The sequence below is a fragment of the Lissotriton helveticus genome, chromosome 3_1 (genome assembly GCF_964261635.1).
Source record: "Lissotriton helveticus chromosome 3_1, aLisHel1.1, whole genome shotgun sequence".
NCBI lineage: Eukaryota > Metazoa > Chordata > Amphibia > Caudata > Salamandridae > Lissotriton > Lissotriton helveticus.
Genome location: NC_136061.1, coordinates 728,233,541 through 728,258,608, shown reverse-complemented (window position 1 = coordinate 728,258,608; position 25,068 = coordinate 728,233,541). Strand labels below are relative to the sequence as shown.

Genomic DNA, 25,068 nt, shown 5'->3' with positions numbered 1-25,068 from the left:
AGGCGCTCTGCAGCATCTCCTACACCGTTTTGTAAAGATGACCATCTATTACAGACTTTTCCAACATTCGCTATGCACGTCATTGTCCTCTGCAACAATAATTCAAAAGCACTATATCAATCTAGTGAAGAAAACATCACCGCAAAAGTATATTGCTCCTACTATGCTTATTTTCTATAATTGGAGCTTAGAAGATGGTAACCAATTTTGATTTCAAATATAGCAGCTGGCGTGTTCTGGCATAACTCAACTAAAGATCTTGACTTATTGTAGTCGGTGGAAAGAGTGGTTTGTGTTGGGGAGGTATAGGTCTATGAATTGAGGGATGGAAGGATGGATGGATCATGGATGGATGGATAGACTGATTAGTGGAATGAGTGCCTTTGGATAAGTGGATGGGCGGGTGATGGATGGACTGATACGTAGGTATCTCTAATGATGGAGCAACAGAAGTGCATACTTCAATGCATTTGCATCCAAAGGAAAGACACTTTGCAACATACCTTACATAATTTTATTAGGAACAATTTTGTATTTTTACATACTAGAGCTATCGAAATAAGTCACAGTACATATCACTTGTGTTTATAATAAGAATGCTGTATTTTTTATAAAAATTAAGAAATGTAAAGTACACCGTGTCTCTTAAAATCATGTCGGCAAATAAATCATGCACTATATTATACCAAAATATGTCTGGCCTAAAGTATATATTTCTTTATGTGATGGTCCTTTGCTCTCCATAAATTTGACTTGAGACGGGGACTTAATACTACTACCAGAACAAGAAATGTAAAGTATAACAACGCCAGGTTATGTGCAGTTAAACCAATGTTATAACAATGAAACACAGGTTGTTTAAATATGTTTGCAATAGGCATAAAAAATAACAAGAATAAAACAAGCATGCAACTGAACACGGTATTCCAGTTTCAGTGGTGTCTTTGTTAGGCCAAAAAATAAGTATCATTAAACAAAATGACACAGGAAACAAAAGACACTTGATTCAAGTTCTTTTCCTCGTGCATGAGGATGCCCCACTCCTTAAAGTGGGATGTCTTTAGTGTCTCCTTCCCTGATGGGTTTCATATCTGTCCTCTCCGTGCTGGAGAAATTCCAAGCTGAGCTTTTTCCTCATGGGGAAGGTGGTCCTTTCAGGGAATTGCATGAGCCTTGGCTTCCAACCGTGGCTGTTTGTCCAGCCCACTGTAAGAGAAATAATAGTTTAATGCCTTTCAAGAGACAAGTTTCAAACAGAATGAACAGTAAGACATCACATTTACATTGCAAGATTCAAGTAAAAAAGCAATCAGGGTGTTTCTGCAACAATAAGTAATACATGAAAAAGGTGTACTTTAATGAAATAGGCCTAATTAAATCATGGACTGCCCCAATGCAATGTCCCCCACTTTAAAAATCGGTTCCTGTTAAGTTCGGAATGCTTTTCGCTTCCCTACATGTATTCTGATGTGCTAAGAATGTATATTTCAGAATTCTAAATGCTTCTTTAGATGTCATAAAAATAAAAGTTTGCTTTTAAATAGCATTTCATACCACACTTCAACCATTTATCAGCACTGTAAATACTAGACCTTACAATAACCTAATTTATGGTATTCAATGCACTGACCTTTGGAAAGCTTGCAGGATTTAAACTTGTGACCTAACAATACCCACTTTGTTGTGGTGCTCAATGAGCTATTCCTCTGGCTAGAAAGAGTGAGCAGACAAAGACTGCCTGGACCATCTAGTCGGTATACCCACCTACTGTATTTTGAGTATACTGAAGCCCAGATTTCGTCTAGGGAAGTAATACTGTTTCTGGCACAATGTTCTGTTTAGGGCCGAAACACAATTAGAACTCTCCGTAAAACCTGGCAACACACATTAGAGGGACAATTAGTGTCAAAATGCTATTTTGGGCGCTTTCTTATCTAGATAAGCATGCACATTTTGCAGGTATTTCCCTATCCTGAGGTCTTCCACTCGGAATTGGGAGCGGATTGTAGATCCATCTGCTGTTCGACTATTAGTGAGTGGTCAATCTTCAAGCAAGCTGGGCTCGGCACTAGGACGGAGCTCTCTTATCATTCAGCTGTCAAATAGCTAGGCCTTTTGAGGTCTGTCCTATGCTTCAAAACTGAATAATATTATTATATATGTGCTTGGGTCAAATAACAGAAAACATGCAATAAACAGAGAGCGAAAAAGAGACAGCTAGAGGGGAGGACAACTTTAAAGAGAGTAACAGTTCAGCATGGTGCCTTATGTTTTAAATTTCTTTAAGCAGCATGCTGCCTTATGTAAGTAATAATACTTTATTCGATATATACATATCATAAAAGTACAAACATTTCCAGACATAAAATATTAATTATAAGAAATATTCTGACTATTTCATAACATAAAAACGATAAAAAGGTATATACAATTTAAAATGAATGGTTACAAAGGGGTAAAGTGCAATTACAGTAATATACGTATAAGTTCAAAGTTGAGGCATGATCTAGTTATTGTTTTCATTTAACAGCCTTGTGCATATAAAACAAGCACTGGCAAGAAACTTTGCAACCCCGCATACGATATACAGAGATGATGTATCTGTTAGAAGGATACGTAGGGCAATCCTAAAGTCTCTGACGCCCAACTCCCTACATGCTGGTTTTAGCCACCTTGATCTTGGCCTCTTGTATGCCTTACAAGCAAACAAGAAGTGGGGTAGGGATTCCTTCAAACATGGGCATCCTGGGCCTGCCTTATGTATCAATCAGCTCCATGTGTCCCTACCACAGTCCTGCCTCTACAGCTTCCCTCATCGCCACCACTTGGATTCTAGGACTCTTCCCCCTTAGCTCTTATCCCGTTCGTCGCCATCGATTCTCGCAGTAACATTCTCATCCTACCAGAACAGGTTATGAAATCTACCACTCCCCCATGTAGGTTGTAGGTAGTACAAAAGAAAACAAACTAAAAGTACTTATTCAACCCACCCACGTTTGATGTCATTTTGAAACCAAAGTCAAATAGAAATGGTGTATTAAAGTGTTAAACACGTCTTGATATTCTATCACAATATTTATTACTCTTTATTTGAGACAAGCTTTTTGACCCCATTTTTTGACTTTATGCTGTAGTCCGTATAAATTTCTCCCACTTTTAATCTGTACTTCTGGTGCTTCTTCCTTGTCCTCTGTCCTCATAAACAATCAACGACCCCTGCTCTTGTATAAACATTACCAGATCCTGACATTCAAGCTCCCGATCCCTTCACAACCAGAACCCCGGCACCCCAAAAGTAGAGACCCTGTCATTTCCCCAGAATAGGTCCAACCCCAAGGATTTCATGGAGAGCCTAATCTCCCTTAATTAATTAATTAAATATCTTCCTATTTCAATCGATGTCCATAAAACTTCCATTTGTCGAAATAATTACATACTACTATAATTATTGGAGAGAAAAATTCCTCAACCATAGATAAAAACAAATTACATCAATAGCAACACAACATATAAATAACGAAAGACAAAATCCCATACAAAGTTTATAAAATTCATCTCTTTTGAACACATCCTATGAAAATATGGAAACATGGCCTAGTGGTTAAACTGCAGAATCTAGTCTACTTGGAATCTTGATTCTTATCCTGGTTGGAGCTACCGACTGAAATGTGTGTGTTCTAAGAAAACTACTAAAACTCCCTCTGAGTGTGCCTAATTTTCGCCTGTACCACTGGGTATCTCTTTTGAAATATATGGGACCTTTATTCTTTCAGGAAGATCCAACAGAAGAATTTGCCACACCGTCCATATACGAAATGGTGATGGGCATAGAGGCGAAGCAATGTTTAGTTCGCAGAGTTGAACCAAGTTATTATAAAAAAACGAAGTTTAAGATAGTGATAGCAGCATTCGAAATTTGGAGGAAGATAAAGAGGAGAATAGGGTTATGTCATAATTTAAACTTTTATACACCTCTTTACAATTGTCTCCTTTTTCCAGCGGTATTTAGGGATCATGTGATGAGGAAATGGGAGCGGTCTGGAATCTGTAGGCTGGGAGATGTCTTTCAAGGGGAGCAGATAGTCACCTTTGATTACTTAGAGATTAAATTCAAAGTACCTCGCTCGGATTTCTGTAAATATTTGCAGGTACGTAGTTTCTTGGAGCAGAAGAGAGCATATGATTTGATTGCATTTATTAGGATAGAACTCTTGGAAGCAATTATAAAAAATCGAAGTTGGGGCCATTATATCAATTGCTGTTAGAGAAAACAGAGGTTGACTTATCGGTATGGGAGACTAGGTGGCAAAATAAATTGGGATCACCCTCAATAAAGCTTGATAGAATAATTGAGTTATCTATGAATGTTGTATTTAATGGTCCCCTGAAGAGTCAGCACTTTATGTCTATTTTTAATTTATATTATACCCCGGAAAAAATGGAAAAATGGCACTCCCCGAGAGGCAATAAATGCAATCGATGCGGACTAGTGGCAGCGGACGCACTTCATATGTTTTTTTCATGCCCTAAATTATGCCATTTTATTCGGGATATCGAATATTTCTTGACACACAGCTTACATATTGAAGTACAACTATCAACTGAATTGATGATTTTAGGCTCCCTATAAAATCTCCTTAGACCAGGTAAAGAAGCCGAGGCAGGATTTATCTTAATTTGCATGTCCGTTTATCGGCACTGCATCACAACACAATGGATAGACGTGGATTCTCCTACATTTACCAACTGGCAATTCAGATTACTATCCATATACCATCTGGAGCCCGCGGTTTATAAATCTAAGGGCAAGAGAAAGAGAACGATGTATCTGAAAATTTGGGCACCAATTTCAAACTGGATATGAGTATGTTATATTTCGTATTTTTCTTTAGTGTGTAAATTCAGGTGTAATTGAAGTTGTATTTGTATAATGCATTATTTTGACCGATTGTTTTTTGTTTATTGGGTACCTAGGTGTGTTTTCCTTCTCTTTTGCCTGTATAATGAATATGTCTGTCTGCTGATAAAAAAACTTTTCAATAAAAACATTAAAAAAAAACTCTCTGTCATTAAAACTTTGAATAACTTTAAAATGTAATATCCTTATGTAATCCAATTTATGTGCAGTGCGTTACTGCTGAACAGGCAGGTGTTTGCCAGACAAAGACCAAGATATCAACGCTATCATAAACAGTGGAACCCTTTACCTCTATCGTCAATGGTTGCACCAATGATGTGAGAGAGCGCAAACTGATATAAATATATGAGTACATCACACTTACCTATAGAGAGCATAATTCATGAAGAGAAATGCCATGAGTGCTAATAGTATCTGAAATTATATTCTAAATGTATAGCTAATATAGAGATTTAAGTAGAAGTGGAACTAATACAGAAATGTGTGACATTATATGATTTTATTAGACGTGATTATTTTGAATCTATGTCGTGTAGCTGTTAACATATAAGATGGTCTGTGGTAAAACGCAGAACGTGGTAGGCCTCAGGGCCAGAGCTGGAGCTAAAAGGGAAGGTGTTTCTTTACACGACACAGATTGTTTAACGTTTTTGGTCATTGCATTAATGGGCCATGATTTAGAGTAATGTTTTCTAAATAATAGAATAAGAGTTTTAACATGCTTTAATTAAATGAAGAAATTGAATGCTATAATCATAATGTGAAATATTGTAGGCCTGAAATGTTTTAGCATTGATTTACACGTACATGTCTGGGCTGAGAAATGTTGCAAGCCTTTTTAGAAGTCTATGAGAGTTGGGTTCTTGGCGGCAGATATCTGTCTGCAACAGGAAAGGGGGGATCCAATTATAAGTGAATGAATAGAGGTCTGTTCAGTAGACGGCCCAGACCTGGAGGAGGGTTCTGGAATGTTTAAGGGGTATCAGCGGGCCGGAGAAGAGACTGAGAAGCAAGGTCAACTCTAACGTCTGAGGCCCAATACAAAGCATCATGGAAAAAGCCTGAAGTTGCACCACGTGAGAGGCGTTTCGCAAGGGGCGTCTCAAATGTTGTTGACTGTTTTGTATTAGGGACAGCACCCCTGGGTGGAGTTAGAGCAGAGACCTGAGGACCCTTTAGAGAGCGGATGGGTAGGCAGTGAGGGGTCATGACTGGAGAACTTTAGGTTTTCACCAAGAGACTTAGAGTGGGTGACTTCCCTTGGGGGTCATTCATTGCTGACACCTTTGTTAGGTTGGGATTTGGTTAAGTAGGGATACCATCTAGAACAGGGTAGGGACGCCTAACTTGTGTTTGTTTTCCTCCAACCTAAATGAAGGAGAGATATGCGTCTATGCTGATAGCTTTGCTATTTTTAGAACTTGTGTTAGTGATTTCTGTTGCTCGTCTGAGGGCTTTTCGAGAGCACATGTATGTAATTGGACCTGTGTATCTCGTGAATCTCATTCTGAGATGCTTGTATTTGCAGCTCATTATATCTTTACAATAAACTTTTGAAACCTAGAAGTTGTCCGTGATCTTTGAGAGTAGAGTCCTTTCTTGGGTGAACTAATTTGCAGATAGGTGTACTGTTTCCTTCCAAGACAGGCAATAAAGGTTCAGTCGACCAGATCGAGGTTTGGATCAATAGATATAAGGTATCGATCAAAATCTCGCCCTTTCAGTTGGTAGCTATAGAGGATGGTTGCCTTCTTGAGGACGGTGACCTAGGCCAGGTTAGCTTACCCCAAGGCCCCTAGAAATCGATGATCGGAAGAACAGCCCGCAGATGAAGATCCGGATGACGTGAGACAGAAAAAGCAGCAGTATCGGTCGAGAGTGAGTATAAAGGGTTATGCGTGTTAGATTGCGGTGTTTTTGTATTGTATCTATGTTGTAATGTCTGGCGGAGTTGAATGTTTGTAGAGTGACTGTGGAACAGGTTGTGAGCGCGCGCAACCGGTGGAAATCTTAAGTTCAAGGAGAGCTTAAGTGGTTCGGGTGTATCGGACACCCAGAGTAATTGTCAACTAGTGTGAAGGGGGTCATGAGGTACCATTGATCACCCGAGAGACCGAGATAGGGGGAACGTAAGAGTGAGTGCGTGAGTAACGGACGCTGGTCGGAAGTTACTGTGTGTGTAAGTAACCTATCAGAGAGACAATAGACATCTCGTCAGTTGTGTTGACAATTACAGATAGACTGTGGACGTACAGTCGAGAGAAGTGACCGCTTGGTCGGAAGTAGTCATTTTTCAGTGTATGAATGGGACGCATGCATAACCGGGAGACGAGTTGAGAAAGGAGGGGTGCTGCTGCGAAGCGGAGAAAAGAGACGTCAGGTGGTGTCGCGCAGTGATTGGCTGACCGGAGAAAGACCGCGCTGTGATAGGCCAGCTAGCGAACACGTCATACAGGGTCGCGACGTGATTGGCCAACAGGAGAAAGACCGCGCTGTGATAGGCCAAGCTAGCAAAGCCGCGACAGGATTGGTGGATTGTCATCAGGAAGTAAACAGAGTAGCGAGGCTGAATTTTGTGCGCATAATTATGAAGTGTTTTAAATGGTTGAAAGCGCTGTTTAAGAAAGAGAGGCGAGGATCGTATGAAGGGGAAGAAGCCCCGCCGGAGGGTACGCCAGCTCGTTATATGGCAGTAAATGTTGGGTTGCATACGATCCTTTGGATATCAGAGTGGAGTAAGATTACTGAAGGAAACGAGGAACTGACGTTCCCGAAGTACGGGACGTTCAGATTAGAGGTGTTACATCGATTGAAATCAGTCATGACCTCAAAGAGACCCTTGCCTAGACCAACCCAGTTTGAAGCCCTTGATGCATGGCTTAGGGCAGCGCATGAAAGGAATATGAACAGACGACAAGAAAGGGTGAAACGCTCGGTAAGGGCAGTACAGGATGCCAGGTGGGATGCGGATGCTAAAAGATGGAGAGTGCATAATTTGGAAATAAATAAACTGTACCCAGTGTTAGAGGCGCCAGTAAATAAAAGCCCCCTAGAAGAAGATGATGAGAGCGAAACAGAGGACAGCCTGATAAACAGATTACTGACAGACAGGCCACCCCCGTATAATAGAGCAGGGGGAGAGGTCGAGAATACTGAAGGAGAAAAGGGGGGCAATGCAGGAGAGCATAGACCGCTTCCCAGTTCAGAGTGGGATCCTGAGCCAAAGAAAGAGTTGCTCCAGCCTAGTCAGGTGCAACAGGTAGTCGGTAGGTTTGTGGTACAAAGAGCGCCGGAAACGGAAAGCGCCACATCCTACCCATTACCAGATGCACTACAGGTACCTGTTACCATAGGTCCTATAATATCGATATATGACCAAGAGAGAGCAAAAGGGGAAGAACGGAAACGGAAAGACAGAGAAAGAGCAGAGCAGGCAAGGAGGAACGATACCACTAATTCCCCAAGTCAGATGCCGATACCCAGAGAGTGGAGCACCCCGAAGCACACAGCAGGGGACCCAGGAGGAGATCCTGGGGGCCCTAGATGGCCAATGGATCTGAGGGGATCTGGACGAAGATCCTTTCAAGAGCTAAATGAGTACATGAAGCAGTGGGATGAGGCAGTGAAGGCTCAAAAGTGCATCAATGCTGCAGAAGCAGAAAGGGAAAGTCAGGACAGCAGAGCACGAACTCACTGCGGGGCTGGGGAGAGTAGCCCGGAGTGGGACTGTAGAGGGAGTAGGGGAGTCACCCATTGGGCCCGGAATGGAGGTAGAACAGACCTGGAAAACGGGGGCCCCGGGAGTGGAGGGGTGGCGTGCCCAATACTCAGAGAAGGGGAGAGGAGAGCGCAAGAGTACAGGAACAGCTTTAAGTGTCCACACTGTGTGCCTGCCACCAGAGAACAGAATGGGAGTTGTGAGAGGTCGCACCATAGTCCCTGTGATGACAGAAATGAGCGCAGCCCAGGGAATATGGGGAACCAGGAAGGATCGTATCGGATACTGAGCGATACGAGGCAAAGGGAGTGTAGCGACCAGAGGGAAAATAACAGAGAGATGTGCGGTGAGAGGAGAGAAGAAGACGAGAGTGGGCAGAGAGAGAGTAGGGATAAAAGGCCCGTGTTCCATCACCGTCCAAGATCGGATGGCCGAGCATGGGACCTGGAGAGATGGGAGCAAGGGAGGCCACCCATTAATTCTCCTGAGCCCAAACGCAGAGCTCGAAGTTGGGATGGTAGGGAGACCAGTGAGCCCCCTTCGAAAGACATATTGCGAGCTGAGATAAAAGCCAAGAGACTTGATGTCTCCAGCTTAAGGTCAGATCTGGATGACATGGTAGATGGTACCCTGCCTTTAGAAAGAATGGAAATGTATGAACAGGATGAAATACTGTATATGGCAAAGGACATCACACGAAAGGCGAGAGCAGTCCATGAGAAGTTAGTCGAACTAGCAGGCAAATATATGGTGGACTTGTCAAGAACCAAAGCATTACAGGGTAACCACAGGCTACATTACTCAGATCGAGATCTAGATGAGAGGAGAACGATTGGGCTGAAAACACACATAAGGGAACTGATTACTGGAATAAGGACATGGAGGGCACTAGATAAATGGGAAGAGAGGTGGTCCAAGAAAGGGACCGGCAGAAGAAGCATGATTGGTATAACACCAGGACAGCAGGGAATAGAAGCTTACCCTTTGCGTGAAGTTGCCAATGGGAGCTATGTACATGTCCCTTGGAGTAGGGGAGATTTAGCTGCTTTTACCACATCTTTCCCCAAGTTACGAGAGAGCCCCGTGGAGTGGTACAAGCAAGTCGAGAGGTTTGTAAAGATCTCAAAAGTCCTATGGATAGATCTGAACACGCTGTTTGACATTGTAGTACCAGGAGATCTGTGGACAGCATGCAAGGTTAGCGCTGAGTGGCCCACAACGGAGCCAGAGAGAGATGCTAGGACTAATGGGCCGTCCGAGATCGTGATGGCAAAATTCGAGAGAGTGATGACTTGGCTGAAAGAAAAAGTGCCAATGCAAGACATAGATTGGGTCAGAATAGACAGAACGAGACAGGAACCCAAAGAGACAGTCCATGAATATTACGAGAGATTGCTGAAGGCGTTTAAACAGTATAGCGGCTTGGATGTAATGGATCCAAAGGACATAGGGCAATTCGTGTCCAAGTTCGTCCTGGGACTGAGACCGGATATTAGTTTAATGATTCAGCAACACTCGATTTGTTGGCAAAGTAAACCCCTAGATGAAATACTGAGATATGCCAGGTACTGCTGTGATGAGGTAGACTCCAAGGCTAAGAAACTAAAAGAGAAGCTGATGGTGGTACAATTGCAGACAGCAGGAAAGGGGGGACCGCAACAACAGCAGCAAGGGACAGGTACAGGAGGTAAGAAGCAGTACAGTCAGAACAAGGGTAATGAGGAGAGTACTACCTTTAGACCCAGAGTAGACATAGCTACCTTGAAGAAAACGACTAGGTGCCACCAGTGCAACGAGTTGGGGCATTGGAAACGCGAGTGCCCTTACAATGTAGAGATCGGAGAGCAAGAGATAGAGGAGGAAGAGGTCCAGAGCGCACCTATGAGAGGGGCGACGCCATACCAAGGAAAGGTGCTCAAAGGGGGGGGGGCTCCTCCCCGAGCCCAGTTCCCGCAACCTCCTCGAGTAGGGAGTATGGGTAAGACCTATAGACAAATGCCCCTGTTTATGGAAGGGGAAGAATGCTATTATGTGGACCCATTAACCGGACAGAGAGTGGAAAGAGAAGACTGCACCCTTGGGGCAGCCTTAGAGGTAGATCAGAGGGGACCCTATGTGGAAGCAGAAGTAGCAGGGTGCCCTACGACATTTCTGGTGGACACAGGAGCCACTAGATCCACGATCAGATCAGCTGCAGTTCCAGACCTGCCCATGTCTGGAGAGACCATACAGGTGGTAGGGGTCGCAAACAGGAGAATAACCAGCCAATTGACAGAACCGGTACAGGTGAAAATAGGGAAGTACAGCGATGAGCACCAATTTGTGGTTTGCGATTCAAGCCCTGTGTGTCTGCTAGGAAGAGACCTGTTGTGCAAATTGAATTGTACTATATATTGTACACCCCAGGGAGTGGAGGTATTGACTAATGATGATGATGCAGATTTCAAAGTTGCAAACTCAAGAATATGTGTGGAGCTGTACCCTACTTTGACAGTAGACGAGCTTCCCTGGGATTTGAGAGAGACAGTGGCATCAGAGGTATGGGATTTCACTGGGGAAGAGATTGGATTGGTCAAAGGGGTGGACCCAGTGAAAATTGTAGTGAAACCGCATGCTGAGTTCCCAAGAACACCCCAGTATAAATTGACTCCAGAAACGATTGCAGGCATAAAACCCGTGATCGAGTCCATGATTAAACAGGGAATACTGAAAGAAATCGTGGGTAGTCCATGTAACTCCCCGATTATGGGTCTGCAGAAACCAAATGGGAAATTTCGGATAGTGCAGGACCTTCGAAAGATTAATAACATAGTCGTTTCATGTTGTCCAGTGGTACCGAATCCATCAGTGATACTGTTTCAGATTCCATTCCAAGCTGAGTGGTTCACTGTGATAGATCTTTGTCAGGCTTTCTTTTCGATCCCTTTGGACGAAGATAGCCATTTTCTTTTCGCATTTAAGCTGGAAAATCGCGTCCTAACATGGTGTCGTATCCCTCAGGGGTATACAGAGAGTCCATCGATCTTTAACCAGCTTCTGAAGAAAAATCTTGAAAGTCTAGTGCTGCCCCAGAAGTCAGTTCTGGTCCAGTACATAGACGACCTCCTTGTGGCGTCAGACACAGAAGAAGCTTGCAGGGAAGACTCCATTGCTTTGTTAAATCACCTAGCTGCCAATGGGCATAAGGTATCCCCGGGAAAATTGCAGTACTGCCTGACAGAAGTGCAGTACTTGGGACACAGAATTGAGAAAGGCAAACGAAAAGTGTCACCAGATAGGATAGAGGCGATCATGAAAATGAATGCGCCTCAGACCCAGAGAGAGGTCAGGATGTTCCTAGGGATGGTGGGTTATTGCCGACAGTGGATCGTGAACTTTTCACTGAAAGCAAAACCTTTGCAAAAACTGACGCACAAGGAGGTGAGTGATCCGGTACCATGGGACAAAGACTGTTTGATGGCATTCTTACAGCTGAGAGAGGACCTGTGTCGTGCTCCGGCATTGGGAATGCCTGATTACAATAAACAATTCTTTCTTTACTGTTGTGAGAGAGAAGGTTGTGCGTTGTCTGTGTTGGTCCAAATCCATGGGAATGCCCGTAGACCAGTTGCTTATTTCTCAGCTACTTTAGACCCAGTAGCCGCAGCGTTGCCCGGATGTCTCAAATCCGTTGCGGCAACGGGTGTCAGCATTGAGAGATGTGAAAATATCGTCATGGGGCACCCGTTAGAGGTGTGCGTGCCACATTCTGTTGAACTGTTGATGACCAGGACCAAAACACAGCATCTGACCAATAGCAGGCTCACGCGCTATGAGCAAGTTATTCTTGCTGCAGAGAACGTGACCCTCAAGAGATGCTCTGTTTTGAACCCTGCTACCTTAATGCCACTTCCAAATGATATTGATGATGATGATGAATATACAGACCATGACTGTCTCGATGTGACTGAACTATGCACCAAACCCAGACCCGACATCGTAGATGAGCCACTGACCGACCCAGACGAAGTTTTCTTTGTCGATGGCTCATGTGTAAGAGACGAAGTTGGGCAGTTGAGAGCAGCTTATGCTGTTTGTACAATTGAAGGAGTTGTGGAAGCAGGGTGCCTGGAAGGAGTAAACTCCGCTCAGGTAGCCGAGATTATTGCCCTAACACGTGCTTGCTTAGCAGGCAATCAAATTCGAGTCACCATCTACACCGACAGCCAATACGGGTTTGGGGTAGTTCATGATTACGGGCAGTTATGGTCTCAAAGAGGGTTCATGACTTCTTCAGGCTCTCCCATTCGCAATGGAGAGTTTGTGCGCTTGTTGTTAGAAGCATTGCAATGTCCAGCAAGTATCGCAGTTGTAAAGTGCATCGCACATACCAAAAATGAGGACTTTGTTTCGAAAGGCAATAGATATGCTGATGAAGTTGCGCGGTATTGCGCAGAACAAGGTTACTCTTTCACAGAGGTGGATGTGGGTGGAATAAATGTAAGAACTGAATTAGCCATGATACTGGAAACTGTTGATACTTGGGATGAATTGTCAACCATGCAAGAAAATGCTCCTGATTCAGAAAAGGAAACATGGGTAAAGGCAGGATGTGGAATGGGTGAGACTCATTTTTGGGTCTCAGCAGACGGCAGAGCAGTGTTGCCCAATGAGATGGTGAGTCCAATGGCTAGACTCATACATGGTCCCGTACACTTAGGGAGAGATGCTATGCTGAGAGTGTTTAGACAGACTTGGTACAATCCTAAGTTTAGAATAGCAGCAGAAGCAGTGTGCCAGCGTTGTGTGACCTGCCAGCAGCTGAATGTAGGGAAAAGAACACCAGTTGCACTAAGTCACATAGGAAGGTCTGGAGGTCCATTCAACAGAATGCAGATAGATTTCATTGAAATGCCAAGATGCAACCGCCTCCGCTATGTCCTGGTGGTTGTTTGTGTGTTCTCCAGATGGGTTGAGGCATACCCTACACGTAGGTGCGACACCCTCACAGTGGCTAAGTTACTGCTTAGAGAACTTATCCCTCGTTTCGGGGTGCCGGCCTTTTTGGAATCAGATAGGGGAACACATTTTAACAGCGAGCTTGTGAAGATGATTTGTGTTGCACTGAATATAGACCAAAAGCTCCATTGCAGTTACCGACCAGAAGCCTCAGGAATTGTGGAACAAATTAATGGCACGATCAAGTCCAGAATAGCGAAAGTTTGCTCCTCAACGACCCTGAGTTGGCCTGATGCCCTGCCATTAGTACTCATGAGCCTTCGTAGTACCCCAGACAGAAGAACAGGGTTGTCACCACATGAGGTGTTAATGGGGAGAGCAATGAGACTGCCATCTATTCCAGCTACTGCACTGTTAAATATCACCGATGATATGATCCTGGACTATTGTAAGGGGCTGTCTGACGCCATGCGTTCTGTGTCCCTTCAGGTGCAGGCTGCAGAGGTTCCAGCGTGCCAGGGCCCTTGCCATGACCTGTATCCTGGGGACTGGGTCCTGGTGAAGAAACATGTGAGAAGAAGCTGCTTGGATATTCGTTGGCGTGGGCCCTACCAGGTCATCCTGATCACAAGTACAGCTGTAAAGGTGGGAGGCCTGCCCAACTGGATACACGCGTCGCATACGAAAAGGGTTCCAGCACCTCTGGAAACAGCTCCTCTCTCGGATGGACGTCCAGCTGAGGACCAAGAAGCCATAGAGGGGGCTAGCCAAGCTGTAGAGGTGCCAGTGGAAGCAGGGAACGAGTCTGACCAAGCTGAGGACGGTCAGTACAACAGCGAAACAGAAGACGCTACAGAAGGAGAAGACAGCTGGGAGTACGAGTCTGACCCTGACAGGTCTGAAAGAGAGCGAGAACAGACCAGAAGGAGAAGGAGTAGAAGGGCACGTGGAGAAGCAAATTGGCCGCAAAGAAGAAGTCCTAGCCTGAGGTCAACTCCAGAAGCAACCCTTCCTCCGATATCAGAAGACTCAGACCCAGAAGAAGGTGCTCAGGGCGCTGAGGCACCGAACCGAAGGAGGTCAAGAAGAGTGCGTGTGCCTAACAGAAGATACTCCACACCTGAGTGGACATATCTGGCGACAAATGTCTGTGAAACCGGAGACAGGGAGGATCCGAGCGGTGGTGGTGTCCAGTTCTGAGCCCATTATCACCGTGGAAATACAACTGTTGGTACCCGGTGTCGAACAAGAAGGGTCACTAACATTCGTGCTCCCCAGACCTCCCCGCCTCAGCAAGTTAAAACACATGTTTCTTACAGAATTGAAATTCCCCGACTTTGGTACCACGATAACAGCACATGAAGAGCATACTCTTCGCATGGAAATATTGAACTATGCTATTGAAGCGGCAACCACAAATCTAATAGTCGATTGTTAAAGGACTTTGTAAATAAAGCAAGCAGAAGAAAAGAAGATTACCTAGCGCCCAGGAAGCAGAGAATTTTAGGGAACCCCTTGAGTGGATGGAGAAGGGCTAGGGTTGTCTTTTTGAACTGTGAAAGGACTTTTTGCGAAAAAGGCTGTCAGCCTCCAGCTGTGTGGATTCTAAAGACAAAAAAGGATTGAAAGAGACTGTAAAGGAACGAGAGGAAAAGAACTTTTTTTGCAAAGAGAAAGGGAAAAGCTAGATTGTCTGACGAAATGGAGGCCGGCACCCCGAACCGCAGAGCTAAATGTATAATAGGTACACTAATAGTAGGAGTGATAATATTAATAGCTTTAGTGGTAACAATTTCTTATGTAAAGGGACATGAGGAAGAGGTAAAGGTAACTGATGCGAATTCTGTAGTAACACTTACACCCACTGTTGCAGGTGAGAAAAGGGAAAACACTCAAGAGAAAGCGTTATTGGCTGCAGAAGCCCGCAGGTTACATATAGACGAGTCCCAAGGAGACTTTAGGTCAAATGCTTATGCTAAACTTTTGTATGAATACGTGGATGCCATGGAGGTTAAGGATTGCTACGTCTGCATGCAGTTGCCTGCGTCTGTAGATGAAGGAATTCGATATCATCACCTCCCTCTGACATATGGCATTACATGTAGCTTATTGCTTAGTATATTTTATGAGAGAGATAGTTTTGAATACTATTTCTCCAATTATGATTCTGTGTTGCCAGAAGTCCCGAATTATAAGCAGATGAATAAATGGGATTACTGGAAGAGTGAAGACAGATTGGCCAAGTTCTTCATTCCTTGGATTACCTTAGATACTTCACATGCCCGTAGAAATAATCTGACATGCAAGGTGTCAGAAGTCGAGAAAAAGTTCATAGGGCAGGTGGATGATCGTTACAGGAGACAAAAGATTTTGAAAAAATCAGGACAAGGGAAATTAGATTGGACCGAGGAAGAGAAGTCACACAAGAGAAAGGGTAGTAGTGGTCCAATAGCTTTAGATAAAGCGCAGAGAGGAAAGTTATGTCTTCACCGAGCCAAAACGTATTATGAAAATGTATACGTGGGTGAAGTTGACTGTGAACATGCTTTTAATTTAGAGTACTACACTAAGGATTTCCTGAAGGGAATGCAAGTGATTCCAAATGTGTATTTTGTATGTGGAAGAAATGCTTACGTGAGACTACCTGACAACTGGTATGGATCATGTTACTTGGCAATTGTCTTCCCCAAAATATATCATGCACAAGACTTATTGATCATTGAGGGCCAGACATCATCGAGGGGAAGGAGAGATTTAGGCGATGCAGAAATGGTTGGAGATGTCTTTGGAGCTATGTTCCCTCTTTTGGGAATAATCCTTAATGATGTTAAAATTAGACGACTGGCAACAGTTGTCGACAGGTTGTCTGCCAGCACTGCTCAGTCCTTAATGCTGGTAGAAGGAGAGATGCAATCGATAAGGGCTATGGTTCTTCAAAATCGGCTTGCATTAGATGTCTTATTAGCAAAAGAGGGCGGAGTCTGTAAGGCTTTGAAGGTTCAGGAATGTTGCACTTACATTCCAGACCTTTCGAAACCCCTTGAGAAAGTTATTAAGAACATAACTAATATACACAAAGAGATCGAAGACTTGAGTAGAGAAAATGTCTGGGAAAAGGTGGGCCACGGAATGAGTACAGTTGGAGGGTGGTTTTCCACCTTAGGCAAAAGCTTTATTTGGTATATCCTAAAGCCTATCATCATAATATTGATCTGTGGGATAATATTGTGGGGATTGGTGAGGGTATTCAAATGGTACAGAGCAAGAAGGTCAGAAAGGGCCCAAAGAGAACAGTTGCAGAGATTGGCTGCCATACAAGATAATCAGTACAGGAGCCTGAGAGCTCTGGAAGCGCAGAGAATGCCAGCAATAACTGCAGTTTAAATGTTAGTGATGACCCCGAGAGGTCATCAAAGGGGGGAACTGAGAGAGCGCAAACTGATATAAATATATGAGTACATCACACTTACCTATAGAGAGCATAATTCATGAAGAGAAATGCCATGAGTGCTAATAGTATCTGAAATTATATTCTAAATGTATAGCTAATATAGAGATTTAAGTAGAAGTGGAACTAATACAGAAATGTGTGACATTATATGATTTTATTAGACGTGATTATTTTGAATCTATGTCGTGTAGCTGTTAACATATAAGATGGTCTGTGGTAAAACGCAGAACGTGGTAGGCCTCAGGGCCAGAGCTGGAGCTAAAAGGGAAGGTGTTTCTTTACACGACACAGATTGTTTAACGTTTTTGGTCATTGCATTAATGGGCCATGATTTAGAGTAATGTTTTCTAAATAATAGAATAAGAGTTTTAACATGCTTTAATTAAATGAAGAAATTGAATGCTATAATCATAATGTGAAATATTGTAGGCCTGAAATGTTTTAGCATTGATTTACACGTACATGTCTGGGCTGAGAAATGTTGCAAGCCTTTTTAGAAGTCTATGAGAGTTGGGTTCTTGGCGGCAGATATCTGTCTGCAACAGGAAAGGGGGGATCCAATTATAAGTGAATGAATAGAGGTCTGTTCAGTAGACGGCCCAGACCTGGAGGAGGGTTCTGGAATGTTTAAGGGGTATCAGCGGGCCGGAGAAGAGACTGAGAAGCAAGGTCAACTCTAACGTCTGAGGCCCAATACAAAGCATCATGGAAAAAGCCTGAAGTTGCACCACGTGAGAGGCGTTTCGCAAGGGGCGTCTCAAATGTTGTTGACTGTTTTGTATTAGGGACAGCACCCCTGGGTGGAGTTAGAGCAGAGACCTGAGGACCCTTTAGAGAGCGGATGGGTAGGCAGTGAGGGGTCATGACTGGAGAACTTTAGGTTTTCACCAAGAGACTTAGAGTGGGTGACTTCCCTTGGGGGTCATTCATTGCTGACACCTTTGTTAGGTTGGGATTTGGTTAAGTAGGGATACCATCTAGAACAGGGTAGGGACGCCTAACTTGTGTTTGTTTTCCTCCAACCTAAATGAAGGAGAGATATGCGTCTATGCTGATAGCTTTGCTATTTTTAGAACTTGTGTTAGTGATTTCTGTTGCTCGTCTGAGGGCTTTTCGAGAGCACATGTATGTAATTGGACCTGTGTATCTCGTGAATCTCATTCTGAGATGCTTGTATTTGCAGCTCATTATATCTTTACAATAAACTTTTGAAACCTAGAAGTTGTCCGTGATCTTTGAGAGTAGAGTCCTTTCTTGGGTGAACTAATTTGCAGATAGGTGTACTGTTTCCTTCCAAGACAGGCAATAAAGGTTCAGTCGACCAGATCGAGGTTTGGATCAATAGATATAAGGTATCGATCAAAATCTCGCCCTTTCAGATGTAATGGCAGTGCTTAATTTGTGACGATACCTTCCGGTGCAAACAGGAGGTGGCTTATATTTCAAAATAAATGCACCGACTGGATGGCTGTTGCATGTTTTGTGCCACCATCACTCACTGTCTGGGCTACTCTACCCATTCGTCCCTGGCTGCCCCTGCACTGGGGCTCATTCAACATGCTGCGCTGGGCAGCTGCAGAGGGAGGCAGGAGGCCAGCAGGCCGCGCGACTCCTGGCAGTCCGGCATGTCATGTGCAGAAAGTGCTCCCCATCCAGTCCATGATCACCTGCATTCTCCTCTCCGTGGAACTTAAATGCGTCCCATTGGTTGCAATGAAACACAATATTTAGAACTTTTGCAGAGTCTTTCATATATGTGATTTGGCCTATGTTGCTCCCTCTGCCGTGCTTAGGCCATGCCAGAGTCTTGCTCAGCTCTCCCTATTCATTTACTGGCTGGCCCACATCTAAAGGGTGGCAGGAAGAAAAAAGTCAAAGGAAGCACTTATTGATGATAGGTACAAAATGGATGGGCATAGACATAGAGGAGGGTCGTGCAACTCAGATCGAATCATATCCGAAAAAGACTTCAAAATGTAAAACTGGGAATTAATTTATAATGAGAAGTATTTTATTTAAAAAGTTTAGAAACGATAGATTGTAACCACAAATTTAGGAATAGCCATGCCCCACCCCAGCTACACTAATGACGAATCCATTGCTGGACCAAGTCTGAGGAAATGTAGTTGTCTTGTGCCTGCCATGTATGGCCAAGGGTGCAAATATGGATGAAGTAAGGAGTCTGTTAAACAAGAGATGTTTTACAGAAGTGAACTTTCTCGAAGGATGCAATCATTAACGGTAAGGAGGCACAGATGCCAAAAAAAGTAGTAACCTAAGATCACACAATGTAGTCAAGTGGAAGCCGATATCGATGCAATGTTTCCAGCTTTCACATTGCATAATTCAGCCAGTGGAGTAGTAGTTACATTTTTCTTTCACCCACTATACATCACTGTAGGGCAGGGCTAGCTGCAGGCAGACTCGTATTGAACTTACATCAATGGGGCTAGTTGTCAAGACCCCCTATAGTTCAGTGAAAGTGCTTAAAGGTAACAATCAGCCGATTTCATTGCAAACTCAAAGCATTCGCTTAATGAGTGACTTCACAGTACTACACCGGTCTTAAACATCACTCCGATCTGTAAATCTCTTACAGCACGGCACAAGGCATGTTCAGCTGCAGTGGAACATGAGGCTCGGCTCGTTTTGGGTTCGAGCATTCAAGAGGTTGTCAAGCCGAGTCAGAGCCAGGCATTTAGATTGAGCCCTTAGTAGCTCGCACACCTCTATTCAATTTCCTCATAAGTCATGCCTTCTCTGTTTTCTCTCCTTCATCATATCTTTGCACCTCCAACTTCCATTGTGTGACTGAAGCTCTCCATTCGTTTTCAATTATTTTTCCCAGCACTCCTTTGCTCCTAATAGGGAGTCCTTTACTTCCCTTCCTGTTTCACTGGATGTTTCTTTACATTTTCTTCATTTTTTTTCTCATTGCACCATTTACCTGGCTCTTTTTGTCACTTATTCCTGACACCTCACAGGTGTACCTGAGGTGCCCTTGTAGGCATTTGACCTCAGTGTCAATACACTTTGTATACAGTTTGGAGACAGTTCTTACAACATGTCGAGAGGAGTTGTGCCCAGGTCTACTCTTGGGTGTTTGTGTCAGGGGAGGAGGTTAGTCTGGCTCCTGTCTCTCTCCTTCTTTGTAGTTGCAGTGCACCATAGTAAGTTGGTGTGTAGGTCTTCTTCCTAAGGGCTTTGGAATCATATTAAAAACATTTGCTGTGTTTATGTGCTACCAAAGCTAGAAACCGATGGAGGTAGAGTCCCACTAAGCAAACTTAGCGGGTCACATTTACAATCCAGTTTAAAAGTATATTTATGATTGCACTTTAATGTTGACAATAGTCTATTAGTTCCTGTGGCAGGTAGGGGGATGCTGCTAGAAAGGTGCCCCACAAAATCCTCCTTGAGGAAGGTTTGCATAGGTGTGACACGTGGCTTTCATTAGCGCCAGTTGTATTGGGTGTAGAGCCAGTGGAGGAAATTGGTGGAACCACTAGGAGAAATGAGCAGTCAGTGGAAGAGAGAGGTGACCTCCCCCTAAGAAAGACTTTGGGCTCCTACACTTAGTTTATTTTATAAGATAAGCGTTGTATAATAGGTCTCCTGCACTAGCTACTATTGGCCATTAGTGCCATGGTGTAACCAGTCTTTTTGAGTCCATTTCTAATAAGAGAGGGCTTTATTAACTCTCTACCTACCAAGTGACAGACAGAAGAGAAATAAAGTCAGTCCATTCTATAATTGAGCCCCAATGGTGATAGATGAACCCTTCTGGCCTTGTATGATTTTAATGTTCTATCCTCACTTCAGCACAGATGATGTTATCAAGATATTCTTCAAATTCCCAGTAGGTATTTTCTCCAGGTAGGCAAAGGCTATGCGGTTCAGTCCAGCCTTCTGCCAAAATCCTTCAGGATGTAGTTACATCCATGTACCTTTATATCTTATTAGGAAGTCACATCAAGTTCTACTAATCTAACGCTGACCTTTCCCATCCAGAAGCAGGCACTTAACCACACCCTTCTGAAGTAAATAATACATTAGCTACATAGTGAGGGTCCTTCATTAATCAATAGTCTTGCCCATAAAGTCAAAGCACTGAGTTGAGCAACATAACTCCTAGGAAAATAACGTAGACCTGAGGACTTCCCTCACATTATTCATTTATCCCTTCATTTAAGTGAATGTTGCGGTTGGCTACTTGTACCAATGCAGTCCTACTTTCCACACCCTAGGCATTCCATTTATGTTTAAAAGTAGAAGCTATTCTAGATAATAGTAGGCCTGAACTGTCTTTTAAATATTTCTCTTTTAGCCTCAAGTAGCCCTGCTGTCTATGTATCTTCACTAACACCATGAACCTTCAATTTTTACCAAGTAAGTTGACTGGTAGTCTGTATCCTTTTGGTAAGAAGAAAACTTTGCATCCATTGTTCAAACTTGCCAACATAATTCCACCTTATTACAACGAGAAACTTTACATGATCCTTACATCCCTTTACAATTACTAACTTTTCCCATAACGATGAATTGGAAGACAGTTGAGAGACAGACAGTATTACATTATGGGAATAATTCAATTGTAAAGGTCTGGAATTACATTTGTTGCATATTGTCCGCTTGCCTCCCCATATTTTAAATAGCAGATATAATGGGGTTTTCATTTGGGCAGCTGCAATGCAGCCACTGTTTGCATCCAAAGGGGAAAGATATGGCAATGCTCTAGCAACTGAACAGCCTAAACTTCCCGGCAGCTCCTAAGCATTCATTGTCTAGTGACTCATGCATTCACTTCTCAAAAGTGCATAGTACACCACACTGAATCCATTCTAAATTTAAATATGTTATTGTTGGCAGAAAATCATATATGTAGTACTAGAAACCACCAGTTCCTGAAAAATCTTCTTATGGAGGGACTCTAGTTAACAATAAAGAATCCTACCTGTATCGTAGGCACCTTGGCACTATGGTGCAAGGGTGCTTGTGTTGGCGCTAGGCCGCACATAGTGCATCAGGTGGGGTGAGAGCAGAAATGCTCCATATCTTTGTAAATATGAAGCAATTCTACTCTCTCCCATTTACACAACGCAGTGCAGCAACTTAGCTTGCTTGTGTGTATTGCATGACATTTTAGTTAAATGCACCCACAAATATATGTAAACAGGGTTTGCCAAAGAACCTATTACCCTTCTTCGCACTCCTCATCTGCTTTAATACTGCACGCTGCTCATCGGAGTGATATGGGAGGAGCATAGCTCCTTTATGAGCCATATAAAGACTTCCACAAATCTAATTTCAGATCCTAGTATTTCTTGGTAACCGTCAGATGTGCTTTGATGGAGCCCACTCACAGCTTTCACTGTTTGCCCATAAATACTCTTCTTACCACTAGGGCTCTAATTACGAGTGAATGGCTAAATTTCGATCTCCTTGGGAACTTCAAGTTGTGTGAAAATTATCACAACCTCGCAGTTTTTCCCTGAACAATTTTGACAGGTCAACTGTGCTGGAATTTATGGTGGGAAAAGGACCAAAAATGGCAAAACATGCAGCATTTGGTGTGCTAAAACCCATTTCTGCTTCGTATGCCCCTTTTCCTTTTAAAACTCAGAACAGAAGGTATTTACCACGGTTACTACATGTGGTAAAATACCCCATCATATTCCGACCACCTCATATTAAGGGCCTAGATCTGTTCTACAGGAAGCAAAACTGCTCTCCTCCTAGCCTTGACTGGTCCTCCATAATACTCTACCTGTGACCAATTCTTCAAACTCTATCTAATTTCCCTTACATTTCTAGTCATGCTTCCCACATAGCTGACCATGTTTCCTTCCCAACACACACATTGTTCTAACCAGACACCGTACTGCAGTACCAGTCTGTATGTTATGCTTATCAAAGTCTTTGCTTTGGGTACCCATAAAGATCATAATTCATCCTCTGGAATTCTACTGACTTCCTATGATTTCGTCCAACAGAGCTTTTTCAAGAGTCTACCAAAAGCTCCATTTCACTTCTCAAAGCTTCAGCCTTCCCCCAAAATGTCACTCCAAATACCCCACAAATTGATGAGCTTGCCCTGCAACCTATCACCCAATCATCCTACCACCCCATTACTATTCTACTCCCACCTTTGAACACATTCACAACTATGATCTGGCAGTCTCACACATCTTTTCTCATTCTCAGTGAGACATTCTCTGATGTAGTTCCTAACATTCTCCACCCTTTCACGCAATTATTGATCTCTGTTCATGTTTATGAAGTGTATGAACACTGGAGTATGAAATATTATCCATACATGTCACCGTGGTCCCATGTGTGATGTGGGGGGCAAGAAAACCCTGACCTCAGAACGCCCCATCATTAAACACACATAGCCCTACATAGCCCTACACTGTAAGGGACCAATGCTTAGCAGAGCAGCTTGTGCTCACCAGCTGTTCTGTTATGCAAAGAGGGCTGGTATAATACAAGTGCAGTACATGTGCTCATGGCCTGACCCTCAACTTGGCTATTATCGCTATTATCCCCAATCATCAATCATGACCTATAGCCAATAAAAATATGGTTGTACCTTTGTGAGGGCCAATTTACTCCTAGCAAATACAGCAGCTATATATCTTTTATATCGAGCATATTATTATTGTTTATCAAATAAGAGATTTTCATACATTTACCAAGGAAGTTCACGTTTCTTCTATACCACAAATTCTTCAGCAAATACTTTACAAAAATTGCTAAAACAGAATTAGGGGTTTTATTTTTTGTCCTATATGTGCTAAAAATAATTCATTTAGAGGCTGCCACTCTTGAGTGAAAAAAATTTAAGTTTGCAAACATAGTGAGAGATTTAAATTGACAGACAGCACGGTTGACGGGTGTTTTGTGTAAACAGTAATATAAGGAAATGTAAAAAAATGTTGGAGCAAAAAAAGTGTATTTAAAAAAAAGTTTATTTTGACCAATTGTAAGCTGACCCCACCTTCTGTCACTTTTATATAGAAATGTCAGTTTTACTTGGTGTAAGTAATTGAGTTATTAGGTGAGAGGGGTGAGAGCCCCACTGAAGTAATAAACACAACCCTTGTTAGGAAGAAAACAAAAGTCACTAACTAAACGTGTGCTTGACCCTCTGGTACCTTGACACAAAAGCAGTCAAGCTTAGCTTAGAGGCAATGTGCAAAGTATGTATGCAGCACTCAAACAGCAATAAAGTGAAAACACAACACAAGAAAAAGCCGAAACAAATGTATAAAACTAAGGTTAATGTAATAAATACAAAGACACCAAAATGACACAAATCCAGCCAGTAGAACCAAAGTTATGAATGTTTAAAGGTTTGAGTAAAAATAGCTTTAAGAAGCACAAAGTGGCAATTGCAGTTATCTAGTCACGCTGTACTGGGGCAAAGTCAAAATATCAGACTGATTGCGATGAAGCACACGTCGGATACAGGGACAAGGTTCGCCTTGGTGAAAGTTTACCTTCGAACTCAGTTCAGTTCCAAGTGAGGAGCCTCAGTCAGAACTTCACATTGGTGGTGCAGATGTCGGCGCACGAGGCTAGACATTTGTCAGAGTTTCACATTGGTGACAAACACAGGGATGTTGTTGTCATTGCAAAGAGCACCAGGCTGGTGAAGTCCAGAGCCTGTAGCCAGAAAGGTTGGGTTGACAGTCGGATGCAAGTCCCATGTTGGTCTCGATGTAGTCCACTTATGTTTGGGAGGAGACCTGGCTGGTTCATATCTGACATGAAGAGCCCAGAACATCTGGATTTTTAGCTGGAATAGTGTTCTTGCAGTCTGGAGGTTGGAGGAATAGATTTTGACACTAGCCAAGGCTCGGGAAGGCTCAGTTGGTGATAGCCAGCTGGGCAGTGGCAGGGAAGGCCCCTGGAAGTTCGTTGTGTCCCTGTAGCTCAAACAGGAGGTTAGCAAAGTGACCCTTGAAGTCACTTCTGGGATCCTGGATTCAAGTCAAGCAGGTCCATTCTTCCTTCTTCAGATGGCAGGCAGTCCTTCTT

The 25,068-nt window shown here is 43.3% G+C and overlaps 1 protein-coding gene across 2 annotated transcripts in view; it reads right to left on the bottom strand.

Moving 5' to 3' along the window:
* Positions 1–509: 509 nt before the first annotated feature.
* Positions 510–25,068, bottom strand: part of SYT9 (synaptotagmin 9) — a 1,008,207-nt gene continuing 983,648 nt past the window's right edge. For both annotated transcript variants that reach the window (XM_078680878.1, XM_078680879.1), the window contains one exon: positions 510–1,206. Coding sequence is in view for 1 of the 2 variants with exons in the window: in XM_078680879.1 (XP_078537005.1) it covers positions 1,135–1,206 (72 nt within the window). In the remaining variant the exon portion in view is untranslated. The remainder of the gene's footprint in view (positions 1,207–25,068) is intronic.